At 28.9% G+C, this 26,028-nt stretch overlaps 1 protein-coding gene across 9 annotated transcripts in view; it reads right to left on the bottom strand.

Moving 5' to 3' along the window:
• Nucleotides 1-26,028, bottom strand: part of LOC148309616 (alpha-galactosidase MYORG) — a 64,577-nt gene that overhangs the window by 13,215 nt on the left and 25,334 nt on the right. For 6 of the 9 annotated variants that reach the window (XM_088259758.1, XM_088259760.1, XM_088259757.1 and 3 more), the window contains exon 3: nucleotides 1,631-1,737. In XM_088259758.1, the coding sequence (XP_088115884.1) occupies nucleotides 1,631-1,737 (107 nt within the window). Of the gene's footprint in view, nucleotides 1-1,630; nucleotides 1,738-14,808; nucleotides 15,029-20,695; nucleotides 20,947-22,622; nucleotides 22,922-26,028 lie in introns of those variants that run through there. The other 3 variants (XM_088259762.1, XM_088259764.1, XM_088259765.1) reach the window with 3 other exon arrangements.

The raw sequence follows: 26,028 nt of genomic DNA, 5'->3' as shown, positions 1-26,028 counted from the left end.
TAATATTCCTTCGAAATTTTAAATTAATTTTATTTTACTAGGTACCTTCGAAACTTCTATGATTTTCATCATTAATGCTTTTTGTTGATTTTTCAGATTTGATTATCATAAGTGATAACTAATAATCGTAATGAAATTTCGATAGTAAAGGTCCAATTAAAAAGTCATTTATTTTCATTTGTACATACCAGTATATATTACGTAAAAATTGGGTAGATGGACCGATTGATTGTTTTCGCTTCGCTCCTTTTTCCAAACTGAGAGGTAAAATTATCTTATTACGGCAATGAAACCGTTTTTATTTCCCTAGATAATCCGCATCGTGTACTCTGATAAAACAAACGGGGAAATATTTGCAGAGCAATTAGCTGAACCGAAGATGGTTACATTTTATCTATCTGTAAATATGTTATATCAACTTTAAATAATAATTAGCTTAAGATTTGCATTCAACAACCTACTACTCGGCTGTCCAAACTTAAAACACAGAAGGGACATTTTTTTGTAGTACGTTTTTTTTTGCATTTTTGGACTAAGTAGATTCTACTTAGTACAAAAATGCAAAAAAAAACGCACCACCAAAAATATGTCCCTTACTGTGTTTTGAGTTTGGACAGCCGTACTGCTCTTAACGCAGCTGTTGTGCGAAGAGGAACGGGTGAACACATAGTTGTAAACTAAAGTTGCTATAATATATCACCCATAAGAGAAAAATGTTTTGATCTTCAATTTTCAATTATTCATTGAAGTTATCGGACGTTTAATTATTCACTTTACAGATTATAGGTCTCTTAAGGCTTAGATCTCAAGCTTGTCTCAAGCGTTCAAATCAGAATGCGTTTAGCCGCGCTCATGCTATTGGCGTGCTCACGCTCAGTTTTAAAAATGTGCATATTCGATATTTTGTTATTTTTTAGTAAATAATATACATGGATTTATTTCTGCTTTTTACCTTTCAATAACTCTTTTCTTTTTAATACCATATACTTAATTATTTCGAAGAAAAACTTCACGTTTTAAGAAAAAAATCATTTACGTAAAATGTTACCTGGATTTAGAGAAAATTAAGTTGCGATTTAACGAATACTGGGCCTTAAGTTTTTAACATACAGAAATCTTTATTTACGTATCTGTGTAATGTCATTTGTCATGTCATATGCTGTTTTTTATATGTTCTGCGTGATGTTTTCGTATGTGAATTTTCAGTGAATCGAGAGAATAATATATTTTTATATGGAATTTTATAAAAAAAGTAGCATTTTTTTAAGTAACTACACATAAAATTAATTAATTAATTAATTTTAATTGTCCTTACGAATCATATTCTCAATAACGGCCATCAAAAAAACATTATTGACGCTTTTTTATCGAGTGTAATAAATATTTTTTATCACGTGTAATCGAAAATTTCAGATTTTTATCAGCTATAGCTGATAAAACGATATCGCAATCGTTTAATCACAAAATTTACGATCAAGCATTAAGACTCAATTCCCTTTAAGAAGAGAATTGAGAATTTTCCTTTTAAGATCTTTTTGGAATGGTTTCCCTGTCGTAAAATAATCTATAATTGCACGAATCCCATTGCATGAATCTTATACTAATTAAATATTTATAATATAATTCTTACTTGACACACTTCTCTTCGGACAATATCTCATTGAGTTTCTCAAGAGATCCATCGTGATCTTCTTCACTGTATGACGTGGATTCGCTTCCCTGGCGGTGTTCAGGAATCTAAAAATAGTTTATGCAATTGTTAAAAAAATATATTTATAAAAAAATATATATATATATATGTATATATATATATATATATATATGTATATACATATATATATATATATATATATATATATATATATATATATATATATATATATATATATATATATATATATATATATATATATATATATATATATATATATATATATATATATATATATATATATATATATATATATATATATATATATATATATATATATATATATATATATATATATATATATATATATATATATATATATATATATATATATATATATATATATATATATATATAAATATATTGGCAGAAGACAATAATTGTTCTGATTTTAGTATGAGTGTGACTAGACAGGGATTTAAAAAGTCAATGGAAAATATGAATGAAAAAAACTTGCAACATTTTGAGTGTGTCCAAATACTTCACAAATTTGGAATTTACAAGTTACATTCACAAATTCTACCCGTGTTTGACAACCATACTACTAAAATTCTTTCTGCTCAATAAAAAGCTTCTTTTATCTCACTAGTGAAGTTCTAGTAATTCAAGCACAATGTTTCGAAATTGGATCATACCTGTATATAGAACTTAATATAAAGTAATCACTTAAACCAGCCTATGACGGTCGTAAGCCCCGTAAATACTCAAATTTCCATATTCTTCTTCATCTATATTGAGATGTCAAAAAATAATAAGAAAAAAAATACATTTCCACTAGATTATTAACGAATGAGCGATGAAGATTGGTTTAATAAAATATTACAATTTTAGTAACGATACAACATTTTGAGTGTGTCCAAATACTTGTTCACAAAATCTGGATTATCTCCAATTACAGGAGTTATTTTCATGAAAATAACTCCTGTAATTGGAGATAATCCAGATTTTGTGAACAAGTATTTGGACACACTCAAAATGTTGTAAATAAATTATCTGGTCAAATTATAAGCTCAATAATAAAAATGAAGATGGTATTTTCTGGCGTTTCTCATGTGTGTGATTATAATCCAGGATTCCTCACATACTAATATAAGAGTTTCTGCTCAATAAAAAGCTTCTTGACATCTCACCAATAGATGTCTCTAGTGAAGTTCTAGTGATTAATGAACAAGGTTTCTAAATTGATTAATATATATAGAACTTCCAAGAATTTGAGTAGTGTGGTTGTCAATAATGGGTAGAATTGGTGAATGTTACACGTGTGTAAAGTGATCACTTAAACCAGCCTATGACGGTCGTAAGCCCCGTAAATGCCCAGACTTCCATATTCTTCTTCATCTTTGATGAGATGTCAAAAAATAATATTTAGTAACGATGTTTATAAGAGCTTTGCAAATTAATCTTAAGCGTAGTGTGTAGTTATATTACCCGGTACAGTGGTAATCGACCTGTCACTTTTGATAGCTTGTAAATTTAAGAAAAAAACTGTCAGTAGGTGTCAGGGTTTTGCCAACATGTGTATCTAATACGAGTCAGCATATACATTTTTTCGTAACCAGTTTTGACATTCATTTGTGACCCATATCAACCGCAAAAAAATGACAGCATAGAAAAATTTTAATTGACAATTTTTTCAAGTGTACATACTGAGACATTATTTTATATTACATAGGTATACGCTTTGTCGTAATTTATTTTAAAAATAAGTAAAAAAAAAGTTATTTTTTTGACAGTATTATTATCTACGTACGACATCATAGTTGGATAATAAAAATAAAAATAACCAAATCCAAAATTTCTTAATTTTGTATTAACGTTTTTAAAACCCCATTTACTAAAATATTATAAGTGTATTAAAACGAAGAAAAATATGTACGTTTATTGTAACAAACAAAAAAAGAATCAATTTAGTTTTAAATCAATAACGAGCTAGTAAAAGTACAGTAAAACCTCTTGTTACGAAATTAATTCGTTCCGCAAGACTAGTCGTTACTCGAGTTGTTCGTATTCCGAAACAATGATCCCCATAATAAGAATGTAAAATAAATGTATCTTTTCCAGAACTCCAGAAAACTTTTTATATTCTTAATCTTATCCGCAACCAATAGTGCGTAGAGCACTGCATCGTATATAAGCAGTGATATTTTGACCATTCAATACATGAAGGAAAGGTGATCAGTCCTACGCTTCAAATACCAGTCAAAAAACGCACAATCAGTTACATTTACATATTTTGATCAAATTGAATTTATGATGTATTGAACCCGTGACTTGCACCCCTGCAGCCAAACGTGCCGACCACTACGCTACAAGGGTGGACTCCAGAAAATAGTTCGTACTTTATAATTTAAATCTTTTACAAATCAATTAAAATACATAGTTTTAAAACCTTTACTAAAAAGCCAGCTACAAAACATTGGTTTGTTTTGTAGTTGGCTTTCAAATGTTTTCTCTTGGGATTCCAAACCTGTCTAACCTGTAACCTGCTACAGAATTTGCTACCCCATATTTTGTAACGGTTTTTGTTCGTACCCCAATTGTTTCGTTACTGGAGACTTCGTAACCCGAAGTTCCACGGTATTGTGTAAACATTCTGGTATCTACCTTCGGCTCACGCGATCTTGTTGTGGTGATTTCATTAACCTTTATAAAGTAATATGTGACAAAGACGTCATAATTCCGCAGGACAAACCATGTGACAGTCACGTGTCGAATGATCGTGACACAGATCCTTGTGAATTTTTGGCGTAGCAACTCTAATTTAATGACCAAGTTACGCAAATTATTATTTTGCATGAATAAATAAGTTAACAAAATATACAGTAAACCCCCTTATAACGTTGAGATAGGTACCGCCTATTGGAGGGAACGTTACAAGGGGTTAATGTCATAAATTTAGTTTTTACTTTTTAACCAGCGGAAATGGGTGAAATGAGTCAACATAAAATTAAAATACAATTTAAAAATATTTATCCTCTTTAACGTTCTCGACGATAACGCGGTACTTATCTCAACGTTATAGGGGAATTATCTGTACATTGATTGAACGGAACACACCCAAACTTTCGAAATATAATATAAATAAAAACACTTAAAATAATCTGCATACTTTTTTGGCCAGAGCAATAAAAATCATTTTGTCACTCTAGAGAGAGTGCATTAATTTATGACAACATTTTTTTCATCTTATTTTACTACTTAGTAATTTCCATATTTGGTATACGGAGCAATGACGGTGAAAACAATTTCGATCAGTCCTGTGCTCCAAATTCATGAATATAGGAGTGGAATATAGTACATTAGGTGGTGACTGACAAGAGCATTTCGTCGTAACGTAACTTCGTGACATCGCTCGCGGCGAGCATGCTACGTTACGACGTTACGGCATCGCTGACTGACCGCCACCAGTGCTCGTTTAGAACACAACTGCTAGCTTGTGGCCTTGTGCTCAGTGTTGCCAAATGCCAAACCAAAAAATCTGAATTACAGTCTAGAAATCTGCATTAAATTTGTAAAGAATCAATAACCCAAAATCTGTATGAATCTTCGCATTCGTTGTTTAAATGTCGGAGGACGAAGGTGTTATTCTTGGTTTTGTGATTTTAATAAATTACAGCTTACTCCGGGTGAAGAAAAAAAAGATTCCCCGTACCTCCGTAGTGGTCATCACGTATAGTATATATTTTATATACACACTATTAAATTTAAAACCCAGATTTATGAACAAGTATTTGGACACACTCAAAATGTTTTGAATTTGTATTTATTTACATTTCACGTTAAATTCGAGAAAGTTTGTTGATCGTATTACTAAGGTTTTTTTCCTTGGAAATTTCGACCGGTATTTCCGAAAAACAAACGTCAGAGGTCGGCGATTATAATGCAGATATAAAAAAAAAACATAATTATTTATTTTAATATAATCAGGTATTAGAGGTAGGTACATATGTATTCTATACAGGTTAGTAATTTGAATAACCTGATATCCCATTGAATAATACCGTGATCACGTCATGATTCGAGCAAACTTGTTGTTTTGGCGGCTACACACTGTTTTGGCGGGAATACCCAAGCGTGCAGGTTAATAACCACGTGATTTGAACTCAATTTTTTGCATAACAGTCATTATCTTGTCCACCAACACGTGTTAGGAGAATTTCAATGCTCAGGATTTTTCTGTTTTGTATTTTATTTTCCAAATACGTTGTGACGTTGACTAGGTGACGTTACCCAAGATAGAAGGACCTACAATCTGAGGACGAGGAGAGCTGACCCAATAATACAACTTTCAATGTACATATGACATTATCCACCAAAATGTGTTCAAAGAATTTCTTAAACGATTGAATGTCCAGGCTTTTTATGATTTGTATTTATTTTCCTAAGACGTTGTGACGTTGACTAGGTGACGTTACCCAAGATAGAAGGACCTACAATCTGAGGACGAGGAGAGCTGACCCAATAATACAACTTTCAATGTACATATGACACTATCCACCAAAATGTGTTCAAAGAATTTCTTAATCGATTGAATGTCCAGGCTTTTTATGATTTGTATTTATTTTCCTAAGACGTTGTGACGTTGACTAGGTGACGTTACCCAAGATAGAAGGACCTACAATCTGAGAACGAGGAGACCTGACCCAATAATACAACTTTCAATGTACATATGACATTATCCACCAAAATGAGTTCAAAGAATTTCATTAACGGTTGAATGTCCAGGATTTTTCTGTTTTGTATTTTATTTTCCAAATACGTTGTGACGTTGACTAGGTGACGTTACCCAAGATAGAAGGACCTACAATCTGAGAACGAGGAGACCTGACCCAATAATACAACTTTCAATGTACATATGACATTATCCACCAAAATGAGTTCAAAGAATTTCATAAACGGTTGAATGTCCAGGATTTTTCTGTTTTGTATTTTATTTTCCAAATACGTTGTGACGTTGACTAGGTGACGTTACCCAAGATAGAAGGACCTACAATCTGAAGACGAGGAGAGCTGACCCAATAATACAACTTTCAATGTACATATGACATTATCCACCAAAATGTGTTCAAAGAATTTCTTAAACGATTGAATGTCCAGGCTTTTTATGATTTGTATTTATTTTCCTAAGACGTTGTGACGTTGACTAGGTGACGTTACCCAAGATAGAAGGACCTACAATCTGAGAACGAGGAGACCTGACCCAATAATACAACTTTCAATGTACATATGACATTATCCACCAAAATTAGTTCAAAGAATTTCATAAACGGTTGAATGTCCAGGTTTTTTATGTTTTGTATTTTATTTTCCAAATACGTTGTGACGTTGACTAGGTGACGTTACCCAAGATAGAAGGACCTACAATCTGAGGATGAGGAGAGCTGACCCAATAATACAACATTCAATGTATTTATTACCTTTTCTACCAACATTAGTTGGGAGTTTTTGTACATAAGTAATTGATATTTGACGTTTCTCAATTCCTTGCTAATATTATATGAATATATTTACTGGCTTCAAATGTCAAACACGCGATATACTTAACATTGTAAAAATTGAAGTTACGAAAACGAGCGACATCGGGTTTAATTTTATATTGATGCTGTTTTTCGCTATGTCAAAAATAATAAATAACAACCTTTATATGAAAGAACTATAATTGTGTTAATTTATTTACAGTTTAAGATAATCGGTATATTTCCACGATTGTTTCAGTTTTGTTATTCCTTCGTTTCCTGAAAAGTTTCAGAACCACAACGAAAGCTTCAAAAAAACTGTCTTGCTTACCTCACCTGGGATTCATTTTATATGCCATCAGAATAATACCATCATGTAAATAGATTTTACATTATACTAGAGTACCTTATGCATCATTAGATGTGCGACATGTGAAAAAAAATATAATTTAATAATATTGAGAAGATTTACATTATATGGCTACCAGGATTGCAGAAATGAAAAGGAGTAAACTACGTATAAAAAAACTACTTCGTTCGTTGGTTAAGTACCTTCCTTTGCAATACCTATTTATAATAACCGGTTTTGTACCTACCACTCCCAAATCTTTGTAATAAAAGGTATGCGGTTTCTCAAAGGGCAAAGCACCCTAATGAGGATCTCGAAAGTTGTTTCGCAAACATCCTAACAGAAAATATCTTCAACAATACGTATATATATTTTTAAAATTATTAATTGAGATTGTATTTATTTTGTACAACTTTTGTATCAAACATGAAACTTAAAAATAAGACAAATCACATAGATGTTTTAAGTATAAGAAATCAATTATTAAAAAAAAATTAAAAATCAAAAACAAGTTATTTTATAATATGCTTTATGTGTCTACTCAAACGCTTATGAGATCAGACACCTATAAATGTTAATTTATTAAATTAATTAAAAAATATGTAAAAGATTTGAAAAATATACAATAGTTAATTACTTCTTAAGATGTTTTTGTTAAATACAAAAAAAAATACAATTTCATTTTAATTTTTACAGATTTTTCTGCTTTTGTTGATGGTAAAAGGTGGCAAGAGAAATTTAATAATTTCAAATATATTTTTAGTAAATCCAGATTTGGATGAATTAATTTCTTTTTTGATGAATCCAACTTTTTTTTGGTAAATCCGTACCTAAAATGTAATCGGAAAATTCTAACATGTGATAGCCGGATATCCGTTGCGGATATTGTTAGGTATAACATACACACGTAACAATTCGTCTGATATTGACAATGAATGCACGGAACAATAAGATTCTTGGCATTGACCGAATCAAAAAGAAACGAAGATGAAAAAATGCAATGAAAGCATTACACTCGGTCCAGATTTTAATTTGGTTAAATTTTATGGTACCTATAAAAATAATGTTGTGTTTTGGTAGTTTCATTTCGACAGGATGTTAGAAAAGATCCAACGAAATTTATAGAAATAATGCAATAGAATTTTTTTCATTACAAACAATATGTTATTTTTAAACGCGTTTTTTAACTGTATTTAATAAAACCATAGAATGCTTGTCTGATAAAGACTTGGCTTCATTAAAATAACGTTTGTTGCATTCAGAATAACACTGCTAATCGCAATAAGTGATTTTTTCACTCTAATATTTATTCAATATTACCCTGGACTGGTACCTGAAGTGGAGGGCTGATCACCTTTCCTTCGTGTGTTAACGATCAAGATAACACTGCGTTTATATGATGCAGTGCCCAATGCACCAAGGGCTCGAATATAAATATATTTATATATATATATACATATATATATATATATATATATATATATATATATATATATATATATATATATATATATATATATATATATATATATATATATATATATATATATTTATATATAAATATATATATATATAAATATATATATATATATATATATATATATATATATATATATATATATATATATATATATATATATATATATATATATATATATATATATTTATATATATATATATATATATATATATATATATATATATATATATATATATATATATATATATATATATATATATATATATATATATATATATATATATATATATATATACTGGACTGGTACCTGAAGTGGAGGGCTGATCACCTTTCCTTCGTGTGTTAACGATCAAGATAACACTGCGTTTATATGATGCAGTGCCCAAGGGCTCGAATATAAATATATTTATATATATATATACATATATATATATATATATATATATATATATAATATATATATATATATATATATATATATATATATATATATATATATATATATATATATATATATGTATATATATATATATATATATATATATATATATATATATATATATATATATATATATATATATATATATATATATATATATATATATATATATATATATATATATATATATATATATATATATATATATATATATATATATATATATATATATATATATATATATATATATATATATATATATATATATATATATATATATATATATATATATATATATATATATATATATATATATATATATATATATATATATATATATATATATATATATATATATATATATATATATATATATATATATATATATATATATATATATATATATATATATATATATATATATATATATATATATATATATATATATATATATATATATATATATATATATATATATATATATATATATATATATATATATATATATATATATATATATATATATATATATATATATATATATATATATATATATATATATATATATATATATATATATATATATATATATATATATATATATATAAACATTATAAGTGTTTCACGTACATATATAATGATGTGGTCTAGCCGGTAAATACTAGCTCCTTACAAATAAAACCAATACAAAAAGGCTCGGTATATTTTATACATTTGATTGGTTCATTTTATGGAAATCGATTCCAGGGAAACATGATATCGAATCGTATGCAGTGACGTATCTACTAGCTATTAAATTGTTCGAGGAATGTGCGATGGTTCTACGGATGTAAGATTTATACAAAATAACCATTATGCATTAATTTTACACCTTCTTAGTCTTTACGGACTCCTGTTATATCCTAAAAATATTTTCGACTATTTGTCATGTAACGAAATACAAAAACAAAAACCAACGCTATTTATATCACTCGTTTTCGAACATCATTTTACCTTCAATTTTCGCATGATTTTATCGGCGAATAAAACTTCCTATTTTATCTAATATTGGTGAGAAATCGAAAATAAATTATCTGCACTAATACTTTTTTTGCAGTGATAACTAAACCAACCGTCAACCTGGCATTTCCTGAACAAACGCACACAGAAAACAAGAGAATTATTAAATAATTGAAAAAAATATTATCGCTGGAAATTTCGTCAAGGCTAACGAAACATAGCTGCATTTAAATCTATTTAAAGCATATGGGATATTAAGTGATGTTAATTTACTAGAATAACAATAGTTTTAACTAGATGAGAGTCAGGTTCTAAATGGTGAAAATTGGTCCAAATTCTTTTACATATTGACTTTTGTTACTGATATTTTTAGTAATATTGTAAAAAAATAAAAATACTGCCCTTTGGCGGATGGTTTATATAAATACATAATGATGGATGGATGGGATAAAAGTAAATATGAATTCATGTTGATTTATTGTTTATACCCAATATTACATTATTTACATGCTTCATTTTATTAAAAAAATGATAGATCTTGATAAGGAATCATTTAACTGATATGTCGATAATATTCATAATTGTATGATATCGATATTGATAAAAGAAGTAGGCAGAAAATAATATGAAAAAAAAAATGTAATTCTTTATGTATATATTTTTAACAACATTTTCATCCACAGTGACCTTTTGTATGTCAATATTTTCATATTTTAAACTGTATTCTTTGAGTTTTATTCTATTTTATATGATAAAAATATGTTACGAATTAAAATTAACGAGATTCGGTTTATTATTGTGCTAGGTACCTATGAAATTAATATCCGGAAACTACAATACTAAGTGTACCTATTGTGTGTTATTATATACATAAAAAACTGCCTACTGCTTCATCGGAATACATACATACGCAGTGCAAATCCTGGTTGAACGACTCAAGAAACACTTCATATGTACATACATACATCTAACTGTACTCACACGTACCTACATAAAACATAAGTTCATTAAGAGGTGGCTATATGTTATTTCCACTCGCGTCAAAACATAATAAGAGGAGATTGGAAACAAATCGCTCACTCTTTTCAAGAACGTCATAAATCAAAATACTTGATTTTTCAGGAGATCGTTTTTTAAGTTTGAAAATATGATACAATGTTTTAAAAATAAATATCAAGCCACTTATTGAACTTTTTACTGTGCAACAGATCTTTTTAGGTAAAACCTGAAGGTTTATTCTCCATTTAAAAAATATTTACTGCATTTAAAGAAATAATTAAACAAAACTTTTTCTTCAAAACGCAAAAACAACACTTTCTACCCTGTAATTAAGTTAAAAATATGCCTCTTTTGCTAGGATATAGTACATTTATTGGGCATTCCGAAAACACGCACAACTGAAAATTGACGATTTTTTATTTATGAAGTTCTTAAAAGGAGTGAGCGAAATGTGAATAGCAACCTCCGCGCGAGTTACTTGGCCATTTCCATTATATTTACAGACAATTACGCACATTTTCCGCAATAATTATTAATCGAATAAACAAAAGTGCTAGAGAGCGCGAGATTTGCGCAGCTGACATTTACGTATCCAACATTTGCGCTCAATGATATTTGCGAGTAATACTAACGAAGTGAAACCCAAAAAATGAAGGCTGACGTTACCTTCTTGAATTTACGTAAATTCAATAATTCCAAAGTATAATTTGAATCTGATTCGATCTAAGCGGGTAATTTACCCCTGTGTAGAGTTGCTAAAGTCACTTTACAAAATACTTCCTCTTTTTACACATCATTAATTTCACATTTGATTGTTTTTGCTCTCAAACGAGCGATTTTGTCTTTATGCAAATATTATGACACCTAAATCAGCAGTGTATAATACTGCTGTCATAAATGTACGCCTCCGTAGTGGTCAGCACGCTCGGCTACCGTACTGGAGGTCCCGGGTTGCATTCCCAGGGAGTTCAAATAAATATAAGTGATTTTGTCACTGGTTTTTGACTGGTACCAGAAGCGGAGGGCTGATCACTTTTCCTTCATATGTTAACGACCAAGATAACGTTGCGTTTATATGATGCAGTGCTCTGTGCACCATCAGGTGCGGAAAAGGGCTTTTTGAAGTATAATATAAAATATTAAAATTGGTGAGAGATTACCACCAAATAAACAAGGCATAATTAAACTGTATTAGTATTAAGATATAAGAAATTTATAAACATAAAGAGGGACCTACGAATAATACTATAGTGAGTGGAATCTTTGAAAATAAATATACTAAAAATGAAGAACAAAAAATGAATATAGCTGGAGGTCCTTCATATCCCTGTTTCTTCTGTCCCCTATATTCACCCAATACTTCAGAGTTCACTACATCGTATGAACACAGTGTTATTTAAATCATTAATTACATGACGACAAGGTGATGTCTTGCACATTGGGTACAAGTCCAGAGCCAAAAATCACTTATATTCATTTTTTACACTGCTGTGAATCCAACCCAGGACCTCCAGCATGGTAGCCAAATGCGCAGACCACTATACTATAAAAGCAGACAAAACTCTTTATATTTGTAGTTCTGGCGTTTCCATTTTAATGTATATATTAAATGTTAAAATCAAACACTGATTTTTTGAGTGAACTAAGTTGTATTTTTCGACATCTCATCAAAGATGAAGAAGAATATGGAATTCTGGGCATTTACGGGGCTGACGACCGTCATAGGCTGGTTAAAGTGATCACTTAAACCAGCCCATGACGGTCGTCAGCTCCGTAAATGCCCAGACCTCCATATTCTTCTTCATTTTTGATGAGATGTCAAAAAATAATATGAAAAATAACTCCTTTAATTGGAGACAATCCAGATTTGTGAACAAGTATTTGGACACACTCAAAATGTTGTAAAGTTGTATTTTATTGTTAAAAAACACATCACAACAAAATCAATTTTGTGAATATTGTTTTGCTTTGTTCATGTTATGACATTAGTTTGAAAATGCCATAACTAGGCAAAACAACTGTCACAAAATTTATTTTTTATGTGTTTTTTAACAATAAAATACAACTTAGCAGACTCAAATAATCAGTATTTGATTTTAACACTTAATATATAAAATAAAAAATAAAAACTCTTTATGTTCACTCAAGGTATGATAATTAATGACTTTGAAAATTTTTTCAGCGAAACAACAATTACTTTAAGCGAAATAACAAGCTTTACTTAAGTATTTTTCAATTAATATAATAAACAGTTTTAATTTGACATATGTACATGTTTGTTCTTATACAAACCAAATATGCAAATTAAATACCAACATTGAATTGTTTAATTTTATTATGTATATAGAACTAACATCATTAACATTCAAGTCAAGATCATCGAAGGAATATACGCGAGATACAGAATTTTAATTTTGACAGCTGTTGACAACCGGTAAATGCGAGTGAACATGATATTGGTCAATGACCAATGGTCATTGATCATTTGTTTTATCAAGGGTTACAGCAGACTATTTTATCCACATGAAAATTAAATTAACAATCTTTAATACCATGCAGTTTGTAATCCCCCTACTTGCTAACAGAATTCTCAAAAATTAAGAAAGAAGGTATTTAAAACATACTTAATTCAGTTTTTTCAATTGTTTTATTTCTTTCATTAATTGATTCGGCAGTCACTTTGTGGTAAAATGTAACCATTTTTTATTCAAATTGTTCTTAAATACTACTATATATTTTAAGTTTATTGCGACACGTGTTTTGATGCATTCTATATCATTTTATTTGACAATGATGGGGAATGAAACGAAATACGTGTCAAAATAGATTTATAAGATGTATTGGTATTTACTAAGTAAAACTTAAAATGTTTCTCCTTATTTAGTGCTACAAAGCTCATGGTACATACTCGTATAGCAATAAAATATATATTAATACTATATGTGTGTACTTCCTTGTCATAAATATAGGAATGCATGAATTGGTTGTTGAATGGAAAAACCAAGGAGTTTTAAAATAATGATATTATGTTTATTCATTGCAATGTGCGGAAACTTTATGTTGTGGAATTCACCGCTTATATTATGAAATCCTGATAATATATTAAAAAAACAACGTCACCATTTGTAAAAACACATATTTGCTTCATAAAAAAATTGTTTGAGTGAATTATTAGTATTAGTGTCGGGTTGCGGTCCCGTGGTTAGTGTCGCGGACTCTTAAGTCAGAGTTTCTCGGTTCGAAACCACTCTACCTATTTTTTTAAATACTTATTTATACTTTTGATATTCATATTATTATTTATATAAATATGCATACTTCTGAATAATAACTACCAGGGAAACATAAGACAAGATGGATTGATAACACTCTTACCGCGTAAAACTTTCCTCCAGCGCTAACGAGAATAACACCAGGCGCGATTATTGGTATAAGAACTTCGGGCTTATTTTCTACCATTTCACTACAAAACAGAGTTGAAAACGGTCACTCCGCAAGTCACAATATATCACTGAACTAAACTCCCCTATTTTCATACCAACCACCGAATGCGCCGGCCACAGGTATACTGATGTCCGATGTTCAATACTGGAGTTGTTTTGTGAAATTCGGTCCAATCGACCAGCTGTAGGAGCCTGATTTGACGTATAAAAGAAAATGCAGTCGAGTCGTAATACTTGTTACCTACCTGTTCTTAAGAGTGGAGTATTTAAGATAAGCGGTGAATAATTATATACACACATCTGCATAATTATAAAATACAGGAATTTGCCATACATAATATTATTTGGCACTGTCACAGCTTAGTACGAAAGAAAAAAATGTTATTTTAAAACCTGTCATTTACAGGTTGGCGCAAAATTAATATAATTTTTCAAATGGCATTGAACGTCAATTACATTTTACATTTGTAAATTGAATAGCAAAAGGTCCAAAAAAACTTTCTAGCAATTTTTTTTTATTAAGTAAAAAAGTTTTTCAAAAATAAAATTGAATGATTAATTTTGCGTCACTTTGATCTTTGTCGTCCCATGAAAAAAATCATTGAACCCATGTCCGCACCTAAGTGGTGCAAAGAGCACCGATTGAACCGTCAGGGTGATAATTTGATCATAATTATATGAAGGCAGGGTGACCAGTCCTGTTCTAAAATAGAGATTGTAAAATGTTTTAAGCTCAAGGCACTCGTACAAATTTCGAGTTGCTTTTATAATAAACTTTAAATTATTGTGTGATACCCTAGACAATGCCAATGACAAACCGAAATCTACTTGGAATCATCTAACCATCAGTACTAAAGTAAAATATAACAGAGAAATAAGATTTAAAATAATACATGACAAAAAACACTATTTTGGTGTAGTGTTACCTAACATCCATCCTGAGATCCTGGGTTCAATTAACATCAAAATCGACTTTTTTAAACAGTTTTTCTTTACCGTTACTAATTTCATGTGATATCCTGGACTAGCACCTGAAACACGTGACTGATCATCACATTACCTTCGCGTCACGAAGGTTTAAAATATCGCTTTATTTTTCAAATGCGCTTCTCTAGTCATAGAATATTAAACATTTGCAAAAATACTGTAAAAAATCGAGACCTTGAATTTTTTTAATTGGCTTGTGAGACTCCACTCTTAAAATCAAAGCTTTTTTTTGTGGACATTAAAAACAAATTAACTCGCTTCTTCGCCAAATATTATACATAAGGTAGGTACCTACCTACCTTTAAAATTGCGCGTGTACCTACTTTTTTTTACCTCAACCAAAAATAGTAAATGTAACGTAGTATGTATTACATTTTTTATTGCGTTTGTTTGATATGGATAATTGATTTTCATTTAAGAAATATATTTATAAAGAAATTCAGTCCCAAGGTTATATATTCCTCCCTTTTTTACAATGTAATATATCGCTCACTCCTTTCAAGAACGTCATAAATCAAGAATCGTCAATTTTCAGTTGTGCATGTTTTCGGAATGCCCAGAAAATGTACTATATACCAGCAAAAGCGGCATATTTTTAACTTAATATTTACCCACTACAGGGCAGAAAATGTTGTTTTTGCTTTTTGATGAAAAGGTATTGATTAATTATTTTTTTAAATATACTAAATATTTTTCAAATGGAGAAAAAACCTTCAGGTTTTACCTAAAATGATCTGTTGCACAGTAAAAAGTTCAATAAGTGGCTTGATGTTTATTTTTAATTCATAGTGATTTCTTTTTAAACTTTAAAAACGTTCTCCTGAAAAATCAAGTTTTTTTATTTATGACGTTCTTGTCAGGAGTGAGCGATATGTATACGAAGAAATATGAAAATACTAGACGTACTTAATTACATTCAATAGAAGTTAGGTGAAAAAAAATATATTAAAGAATTTTAAAAAAAGTGGTCACAATTAAGTTCGGTAAATATCTACCATCATGTTATATAAGTATTTTATATAATGCAGAAATATATCCTGATCTCCATTATTTTTTGTATTACAATTTCTAAGAAGATTTAAATATTTTTTAATGTTTCATTTGTTAAATATTTTTGTTTGACGTTATAACATTTTTTAAATAATCAAAAAATACCTTATTAAAAATATATAGAGGTACTAATATTATATTTTTCTGAAATAACTTCGTCGATTTTGTTTTTAGGTAACACCCGATTTCTGGGAACTGTTTATACATAAATGACCCTTTTGGACAATAACGCGGAAAATGAGATAGGAGATATGCGTAATATCGACTCTTTCCTGGAAAAAAATAAACGTTAGGTAAATATCGTTTTATTTTAGTAAATCTACTCAAAATATGTAAATAAAGTGTTATCTGGAATTATTTTCTCGAAATAAATACTTTAAATCCAGATCGAATTTACATACAAAAAAAGATCTTTAAGTCTCAAATTGATATGAAACATGTATCGTTCTTCCCTTTTCTATAAAAGAAGATGAAAGTCTGAGCAGCCAAACGCCAGGGCTTACGACCTGACGTTTGGCTGGCTTAAGGGATCACTTTATACACTTGTGTAACGTTCACAACATTCATTATTGAAAATTTATAACACATATTATTGAACATTTTTAAGAAACAAAAGTCTAATTTTTGCGATTCGCAATAAATTCAGAGTTCGTTTAAACATCCATAAATATCGTTAACATACATTCTTAATTACTTTGGAAGAAAAAAATCGCTCAAACCACAACACGATACTCAAAATAATTAACATTTTATATAGTAGCGGTGGTATCAAACTTCCTTTAAAAAAATTATTTATATATATATATATATATATATATATATATATAAATCGTGTCCGCCACCGTAGTGTAATGGTAAGCACGCTCGGCTACCGTAAATATAAGTGATGAATATAAGTGAAGTAAAATAAATATAAGTGATTTTTTCACTGTCATATTTATTCAATATTACCCTGGACTGGTACCTGAAGCGGAGGACTGATCACCTTTCCTTCATGTGTAAACGATCAAGATAACACTGCGTTTATATGATGCAGTGCCCTATGCACCATTGGGATGCGGATAAGGGTTTAATTATTTTATATATATATATATATATATATATATATATATATATATATATATATATATATATATATATATATATATATATATATATATTATATATATGTATATATATATATATATATATATATATATATATATATATATATATATATATATATATATATATATATATATATATATATATATATAATATATATATATATTTTTTTTTTTTTTCACTGTCATATTTATTCAATATTACCCTGGACTGGTACCTGAAGCGGAGGGCTGATCACCTTTCCTTCATGTATAAACGATCAAGATAACACTGCGTTTATATGACACAGTGCCCTATGCACCATTGGGGTGCGGATAAGGGTTTTATTATTATTATTATATATATATATATATATATATATATATATATATATATATATATATATATATATATATATATATATATATATATATATATATATATATATATATATATATATATATATATATATATATATATATTTATATATATAATATTTACGATTTTTATAATGTCAATATTTATACAATTACTTCAAACTTTAAGGTTAAGGTATTAAAAGTAAAAGGTATTTTAGGTTTATTTACTTTAGATTCAACATAAAATCAGGTATTTTATACAGATTCATGTGGTCGAAGCTCTTTCTAAGAAGAAATAAAAGCAACCAATGTATTAACACAAAGTATAAACATATATTTTATTTGTATTATTTAAAGCATTCAGCTTTTGCGAAATCGTTGGCGTGTGTACCTAACGAGGAAAGTGGTTACCAAAATAAATAAATATAACTAACACATTACAACAGTCGAATGTTACATGCTCTGGGTCAGTCTGCTCGCGTCACTTCACAAAAACATCTTTGTTTCTATGATGGCTTTTCTATTACGCTGCAAATTTCCTTTTACGTATCGTCAACTCGTGTTCCTTCATAAAAATATGCTGTGATTAATGTGTGATCAAATTTCAAAAAACAATATCGGCAGTCACTTTATGGTAAATGCTATCCATTTTTAATTTAAGTTGTACTTAGTAAATACCACTATTTCTTAAAATCTATTGTAATACGTGTTTCGATGCATTCCGCATCATTTTCAAATACCGTATTTTCACAAAAGATTTTTAAATAGTGGTAATTACTAAGTAAAATTTAAATTGAATATTTCTATTATATTCTTACTTTGCACCTTCGATGGTGGAATGTCGGGTAAAACAAAGTAATTGACAATAAAAAAATATATTATTGAACCTACTCAGAAAAAAATAAATGACTGTAATTCATTTAACATACAGGAGACAAAACGTGGCTTATATGATTTTTTTTTAAAAAAAAAGATCAACACCGTGCAATGCAGAAAACATAAAAACATTTAATCCCCTTACGCTATGAGTACATTTCTACATGGATTTTAAAGAAATAATATTGTTAAATATTTGTATGACATTGTCTCCATTACTGTATTTTTACCCTTATTTCACACTTGTAAAAAGAACCACAGTAAGTGCATACAAGTTTTCAAATACTTTTTACTAAAATCTGTGCTAATATGTGATCTAAATGAGTATGTAAGCATAAATAATAATCATGCAAATAATATTTAACAAACTGAGATTTACAGCATTAATATACGTAAGTTAAAGTGCTTGCTTAGTAATAAATTTATAAGATCAAACAATGGAGCATTATAAATTGCTAGCTTATGTAATAAATTAATTGATAAACTTATTGTTAATTTATTACCTAAACTTGATATGATAAACCTGTTTTATGATCTTGAGATAAACGCAAATAAATATATAATTCTAACCATTTATATCACATTAATCACGATTATCATATCTGTGAGGCGGTATTGTAGAATAAATAGAATCATTGATTTTGAAAATTAATTACAAACAATTGAAATTTGGTATTTTATTGTTAAAAATATAGATATCTAACCAATTAAGAATCCACGATTTGAGAAAAATTACTACTTGCTTACTTAAAAACTACCTACATTTAATATATTCAAATTAATTATATTTAGGTAACCATTCCATCATGTACACAGAACTCCCTTTTCACGTGATTTCGAAATAACACGGTGCATAAATAGGTCATAAAAAAAACAATCACAACGATTTAATTTTTATTTAACACAAATTTTTATTTAAATCCAGTAAACCCGAAAATTTGGACAGAAATATGACAAAGGGTTTGAATATCTTTATTGGTGAAAATGATGTCCTACCAAATGATCGTAAATGGGTTCGTATATTATCATAATGATACCGAACATTTGTTATTATTTTAGATTTTTTGTAGTTTATTTAATAAAATGAAAAAATAATAAGCAATAATCAATGTAATTTTTCGATATCCTGAATTGATTTTAATTTATTACATACCAGCTAATGCCAGTTTTTTGCGTCTTACATTTCTGTACATATATATTTTTAAGGAATACCCTACGAAACTTCCATTTTTTAGAGGTTTGTCTGCAGGTAGGATAGTAAGGATAGGGAAGGTTAATGTGAAACATTAATTACAAAAACCCAGACTGACTGAATTTTTTTTAAAAATTATTTTGTAACTGGCCGGAATCGAACATGCCAATAGGTTTTTAAACTATTTTTTTATAAATATATATGTATAAAGCCATATGAAACATAAGGGAATGTATCACAAAACAAAAACCAAAAAAAATACTGCAAATCACCTGTTGATCTAAGAAGTGGTTAAGACTGACGCTCCCATCACTGTTGGTATCTTCAGAGTCTGTCTCGATCCACAGTGGTGATGAGTATTTGATGTAATGAGCGTACATCATCAACAGTTCGTCAGCACATCACTACATCGATACTCATTTCATCATGGTCAAGGTCTTTGCACTTAATGTCGTAAAAAAACTTCACCAACTCACATATCCAATACTCCATGAATAAATAATAAGTATCCTTAATCAAAAATCTACAAATAAAATTACGTTACTAAATGACGGCATGGTCGACGATTTAAATCTGTTGTCCGGTTCGGTAAAAAAATTAAATTAAAAAACAAATACGCAGGTACTATGATGAAATTCCTTTGATAAGTGCAGAAAAAATATATTGATAAATATATCAACAAAAACTCCCGTAATTTGGTTGTAAGAAAAAACATGCGCTACTAATTTTAGTGCTGAATCTCATTAGTGCTATTTTATATTAGTGGTTTTTGTGCAGATTTGAATATGGCTGCACCTTTTTTTAAGTAGATTGTTTTCAAAGATTTTTTTTGCATTTGAAGTATAAAAAGTAAAAACGAACATTATTTGTGATCAAATAAGATTTAGATGGTATTTCATTGTTTATGTATTTTTGTCTCAGCTGTAATATATTTCTTTAAATATATAACAGGTTATATGAATATTCAAATATAAAAAAAAATACTCAAATTATGACATTAAGTTAATGACAATGATCGTTCATTTGTTTTTTGGTACTCTTAATAAAAACATGCATAAAAGGATTTTTTTATAATTATTTTTTCAGTCAACAATACAATAATATTTATTCTATACTATTATATTCATCTTTACACATGGTTTACGTTCAAATCACATTCTTTAAATAGTGCAAACCACTAAATTACAGTAGGTGTCTGTTTTATGTACAACCTGTTATTTTTGAAGTCTCAAGAAAAATAAACTTGAAAGAATAACAAATATACTAGATGTCAACGATTTTCAAAGGTAATGGAATGATTAATGAGATACGAATGGTCTTAGCCGATATTTTTTATTTAAGAGAACTTTGTTTTGGTAAAATTTTAATATCCAGTAAAATAACTAGATGCCTATATTCATAATATGTTATATTTTTTAAATATGATAAATTTTTGAGTATTTTTCATTTTAAAATTCACTTAAATTTCGTTAAGAATCTTAACTGATTTGTCAAATATAAAATTAATAATTTTCTTTTTAAAATATAGTTTTTGCTCCGAATACAAAATAAAATATAATACCACTTTTAAAAAAAAAACACAAAAAGCAATATATTGATATTTTGAATTTTATGTAAAAATTTTATAAGAATATTTTTTAATAATGTAAAAATACATTTTATGTTACATGAAATTTGAAGCCAATGACGATATTCAATAAAATAAATAAATAAAAATAAAACTTAAATAATTGTATACTGATATATTATATAACATGTATTGACAAACGAGATTTTAATTTATCGATTTGATCCGGTAGTAATACTGGACAAGAGTCAAATACAATAATTAAAATGAAACTAATATAAATGTATAATTAAAATGACTGATCAGTTTTCGACTTTTTTTTGTTGTTTTAATGAAAAAAATAATCGCCTAAAACTCGTAATGCCGGACATACATTAGTCATCATTGAACAATCACTGTTCGTAAAGGCACAAAAAATATTGGCATACCAGTAAACAAAACAAATTATTTTTTATCGAAAAAGAAGAAAAAATCGATACATAATCAAGAAACAAAGTAAACAACATCGTGAGTCAATTTTGTAAACAAAGATCCGCACTGTTCAAATTATAATAAATATTAAACGTGAAGTGGATTGGTCACCAATAAACAATGATTCGCGGTATTTCTGTAAATAACAAAACAAAACAAACCACATTGATCAACAGATGAACGAAGATACGCACTCTAAACAAAGGAAATCAATAACAGTGGTTTTCCTCACCCAAAAAAACTACAATTTTCTTTTCACAAAGAAATGAAGAAACCACAAAGACAGACAATTAAATTTAGATTTGTAATAACATATTTTTGAAACAGAGTAGATTGGTCACCGGGAGGTTGGAATTCGCGCTATTTCAGTGAACAACGGTCCTGCACTGTTATTAGGGAGGGAATTGAGATTCAAGATTCGTCACCCGGTTGACAATGTCTTGAGGTGGGCATGCCAACTGAGATGACAATTTATTTCGCGAACAGAGCACAGCAAGTGTGTGCTAGAATAGAGCACTTGAAATTAAGTGCCTGTTTGCAAAACTGATTCACATCCAGTGTCGTCATAAGGTATTATGGCAAAGTTGAAAATTGGGTGATAGGAAAAAGAAATAGAAACAGAAAATAGAGATCCCTTTGAGAGATTTAACAATTAATTCAACGTTTTTCTTGAACGAAATTTTGCTGATACTTTGTGGCACATTTTAAAACATTAAAAAATAAAACTCAAATAGGTTTTTTTGTTAATTAAATAAAAGTTTTAACAAAAATAAATGTATTTTGTATATTAAAAGCAATGTTTACTTAGTGGTATGCTAATATGTGTGACATTTTCCTTATCATTCATGGTTCACTTTGTGTAAAACATACACACTTAAAAACACTACTTCATGACTACTGGTTTCAGAGTAACCATTCCATCATTAGTCTTCATTTGACCTGATGATGAAAGGGATATTCTGAAACCGGTAGTCATTAATTAGTATTTTTTAAGTGATATTACACAAAATGAATGATGAATGATAAGAAGGAGAGTGTTAAAAATATATTAATTTTTGGTAGACTTTTTAATCGGTCTCGACAAGCATCTTTTCATCTTCAAGGATGGATATTTACGTATCCATCTCTGAAGATGACAAGGTGTTTATCGAAACCGTTAGAAAAGAAGTACCAGAAATAAAAGTGATTAAAAACAAGGTTTGAGTTTTACTTTATAAAATGATTTAACATTGGGTATGGTTCATATTTCATTATATATAATGATATCTCACAAATGATACTTTGTTCACAGCAACAAAATAAAATTTAAAAAAGTATGACAGCAATTAGTTACTAAATCCATTTTTAATAGCACTACAGAAGACATGTGTCATCCTTTTTTTGCTTTAACAGACGTCAGATAACTTAATGATTAGGAATAGTTCTTTGCGGTGGTATGGACATGTGGAGCGAATGGATAACGAGAGAATGACTAAGAAAATATATGTGGCGAATGTGAGAGGGAAAACAGAACGTGGACGACCGAAAAAGACTTGGCACGATCAGATCAATTAGAACCTAAAATCTGGCGGTGTCAAAAGTCTGCGTAATCGGAGGGCATGTATGACTAGATGTATGGATGTGAAGGAGGCGAGGAGTGTATGTCAGGACAGAAGAGTGTGGCGTTTCATCCTCTCTGCCTACCCCTGCGGGGAAACGGCGTGATGGTAGTAGTAGAAGTAGTAGATAACTTAATGTATCACATTTGCAATTAGATCACTGTTTATTTGATAATTCTGCACATACCAAATGTTAAAACTAAAATTATCTTGATTTCAAACAAACAATTATTGAAAAATTAGTCTTATTTATTATCTCAGACATTGGATTGTTCTTTATATTTTTAGACATCTCATCAAAGATGAAGAATAATATGGATGTTTACGGTAAGTAAATATAAGTATTTGAACACACTCAAAATGTTGTAAATAAAAGTTACATTTTTTTTTTTTTTTTTTTTTAGATGGGAATTGCATTTATTATTTACCTTGCTTATTATGTACAAGGTTTATAGATCATTTAGTGGATTTTTGTTTCTTCTAGCTAATTAAATATGTTTTTATTTGAATCTGTGTTGGGAACGGGAGGGATCATCTAGTGTGGGTCAAATAGGAACTTCTCTGCATTTGCTCATTGCTGGGAGGAAACCACGTAAAACTCCTCAGGAAAAGGCGGACTGTTGACTGTCATCAGCAGACCTTCCGTTCCACTAGAAAAGTTACATTAATTTAGTTTGGTAAATGTATATATTTTTAATATTGAGAAAAAGTCTTTAATCCTTCTTAGACATCTCATCAAAGATGAAGAATAATATGGATGTTTACGGTAAGTAAATATAAGTATTTGAACACACTCAAAATGTTGTAAATAAAAGTTACATTAATTTAGTTTGGTAAATGTATATATTTTTAATATTGAAAAAAAGTCTTTAATCCTTCTCTGTTAATCCACCCACTCGCCTAAAATAATAGTTTCCCGTGTAGAAAGATTTTTTCAAGGGCTACGTGAATGATGCGTAATGAATTTCAAGAATATTTGTAGCGATCTTTTCCATGGTCAAGAACTTTTTATACATAATTAGAATGTAACTTATGATATTAAATAACAAGAAAACATTTTTTTCCCCAATTTATATCATGAATATGGTTTGATCTACCGAAAATTTGACACCCGGCTTTTAGACAATATTTATAATACATAATAATACATCTAAATAAACAAATATGTTAATGTTATTTTGTCCTAAATCTCTTATCTCGATTGCTTTGAAATTTTGACACAATATTGCATTTAAAAAGCGGGACAGATAAAAATGTGTCTTTAAAAACAGCTTTACTAACTGCAACGGCAGCGCCATCTTTTGGACGTAATACCAACTTACGTAATATTAAACATTCCTCATGTCGAAAGCGTGCTTCGTGACAGCTGCTGTCTTGTAGAATATTTAATTATGACGATCGTAAGCCCCGTAAATGCCCAGACTTCCATATTCTTCATCAACTATGTCAAAAAAATATATTTTATATTGCATTGTTTTTCCATAGACTTTTTATTGCTTCCCAGTCACTGTGAATGTAAACATATTAGAAATATGTGCTTTCTATTTTATTTATTTTCCATTTAAATAGATGGAGCCACAGACACGCGTGACCGGATACAGCTAGCATCTATAAACTTATTTAGTATACGAGAACATCTCTTTAATAATAAATTGGGTGAACCAAGTACGTTTGCAGGAAAAAATGAAGAAACGACAGGACAGGCGCTGTTGCGTTCGTTTTTTTTTCATCTTTTTTTTGTAGTTGGGTAGGCGCTCTACTTCGAAACTGGCGACGCGGGTTCGATTCCCGCCAGTTGCAAAATAATTTTAAAAAATTCATTCGGTATGGGTGTTTGTAATTAATGTTTCACATTAACCTTCCCTATCCTAACTATCCTAACTGCAGATAAACCTTTAAAAAAGTAGAAGTTTCGCAGAATATTCCTTAAAAAATATACTTATGTACAAAAATGTAAGACAAAAATCTG

This window comes from Brachycentrus maculatus, unplaced genomic scaffold (genome assembly GCF_059751285.1).
Source record: "Brachycentrus maculatus isolate JH-2025_06_01 unplaced genomic scaffold, ASM5975128v1 h1tg000119l, whole genome shotgun sequence".
Lineage (NCBI taxonomy): Eukaryota > Metazoa > Arthropoda > Insecta > Trichoptera > Brachycentridae > Brachycentrus > Brachycentrus maculatus.
This window is presented reverse-complemented; position numbering and strand designations above follow the sequence as displayed.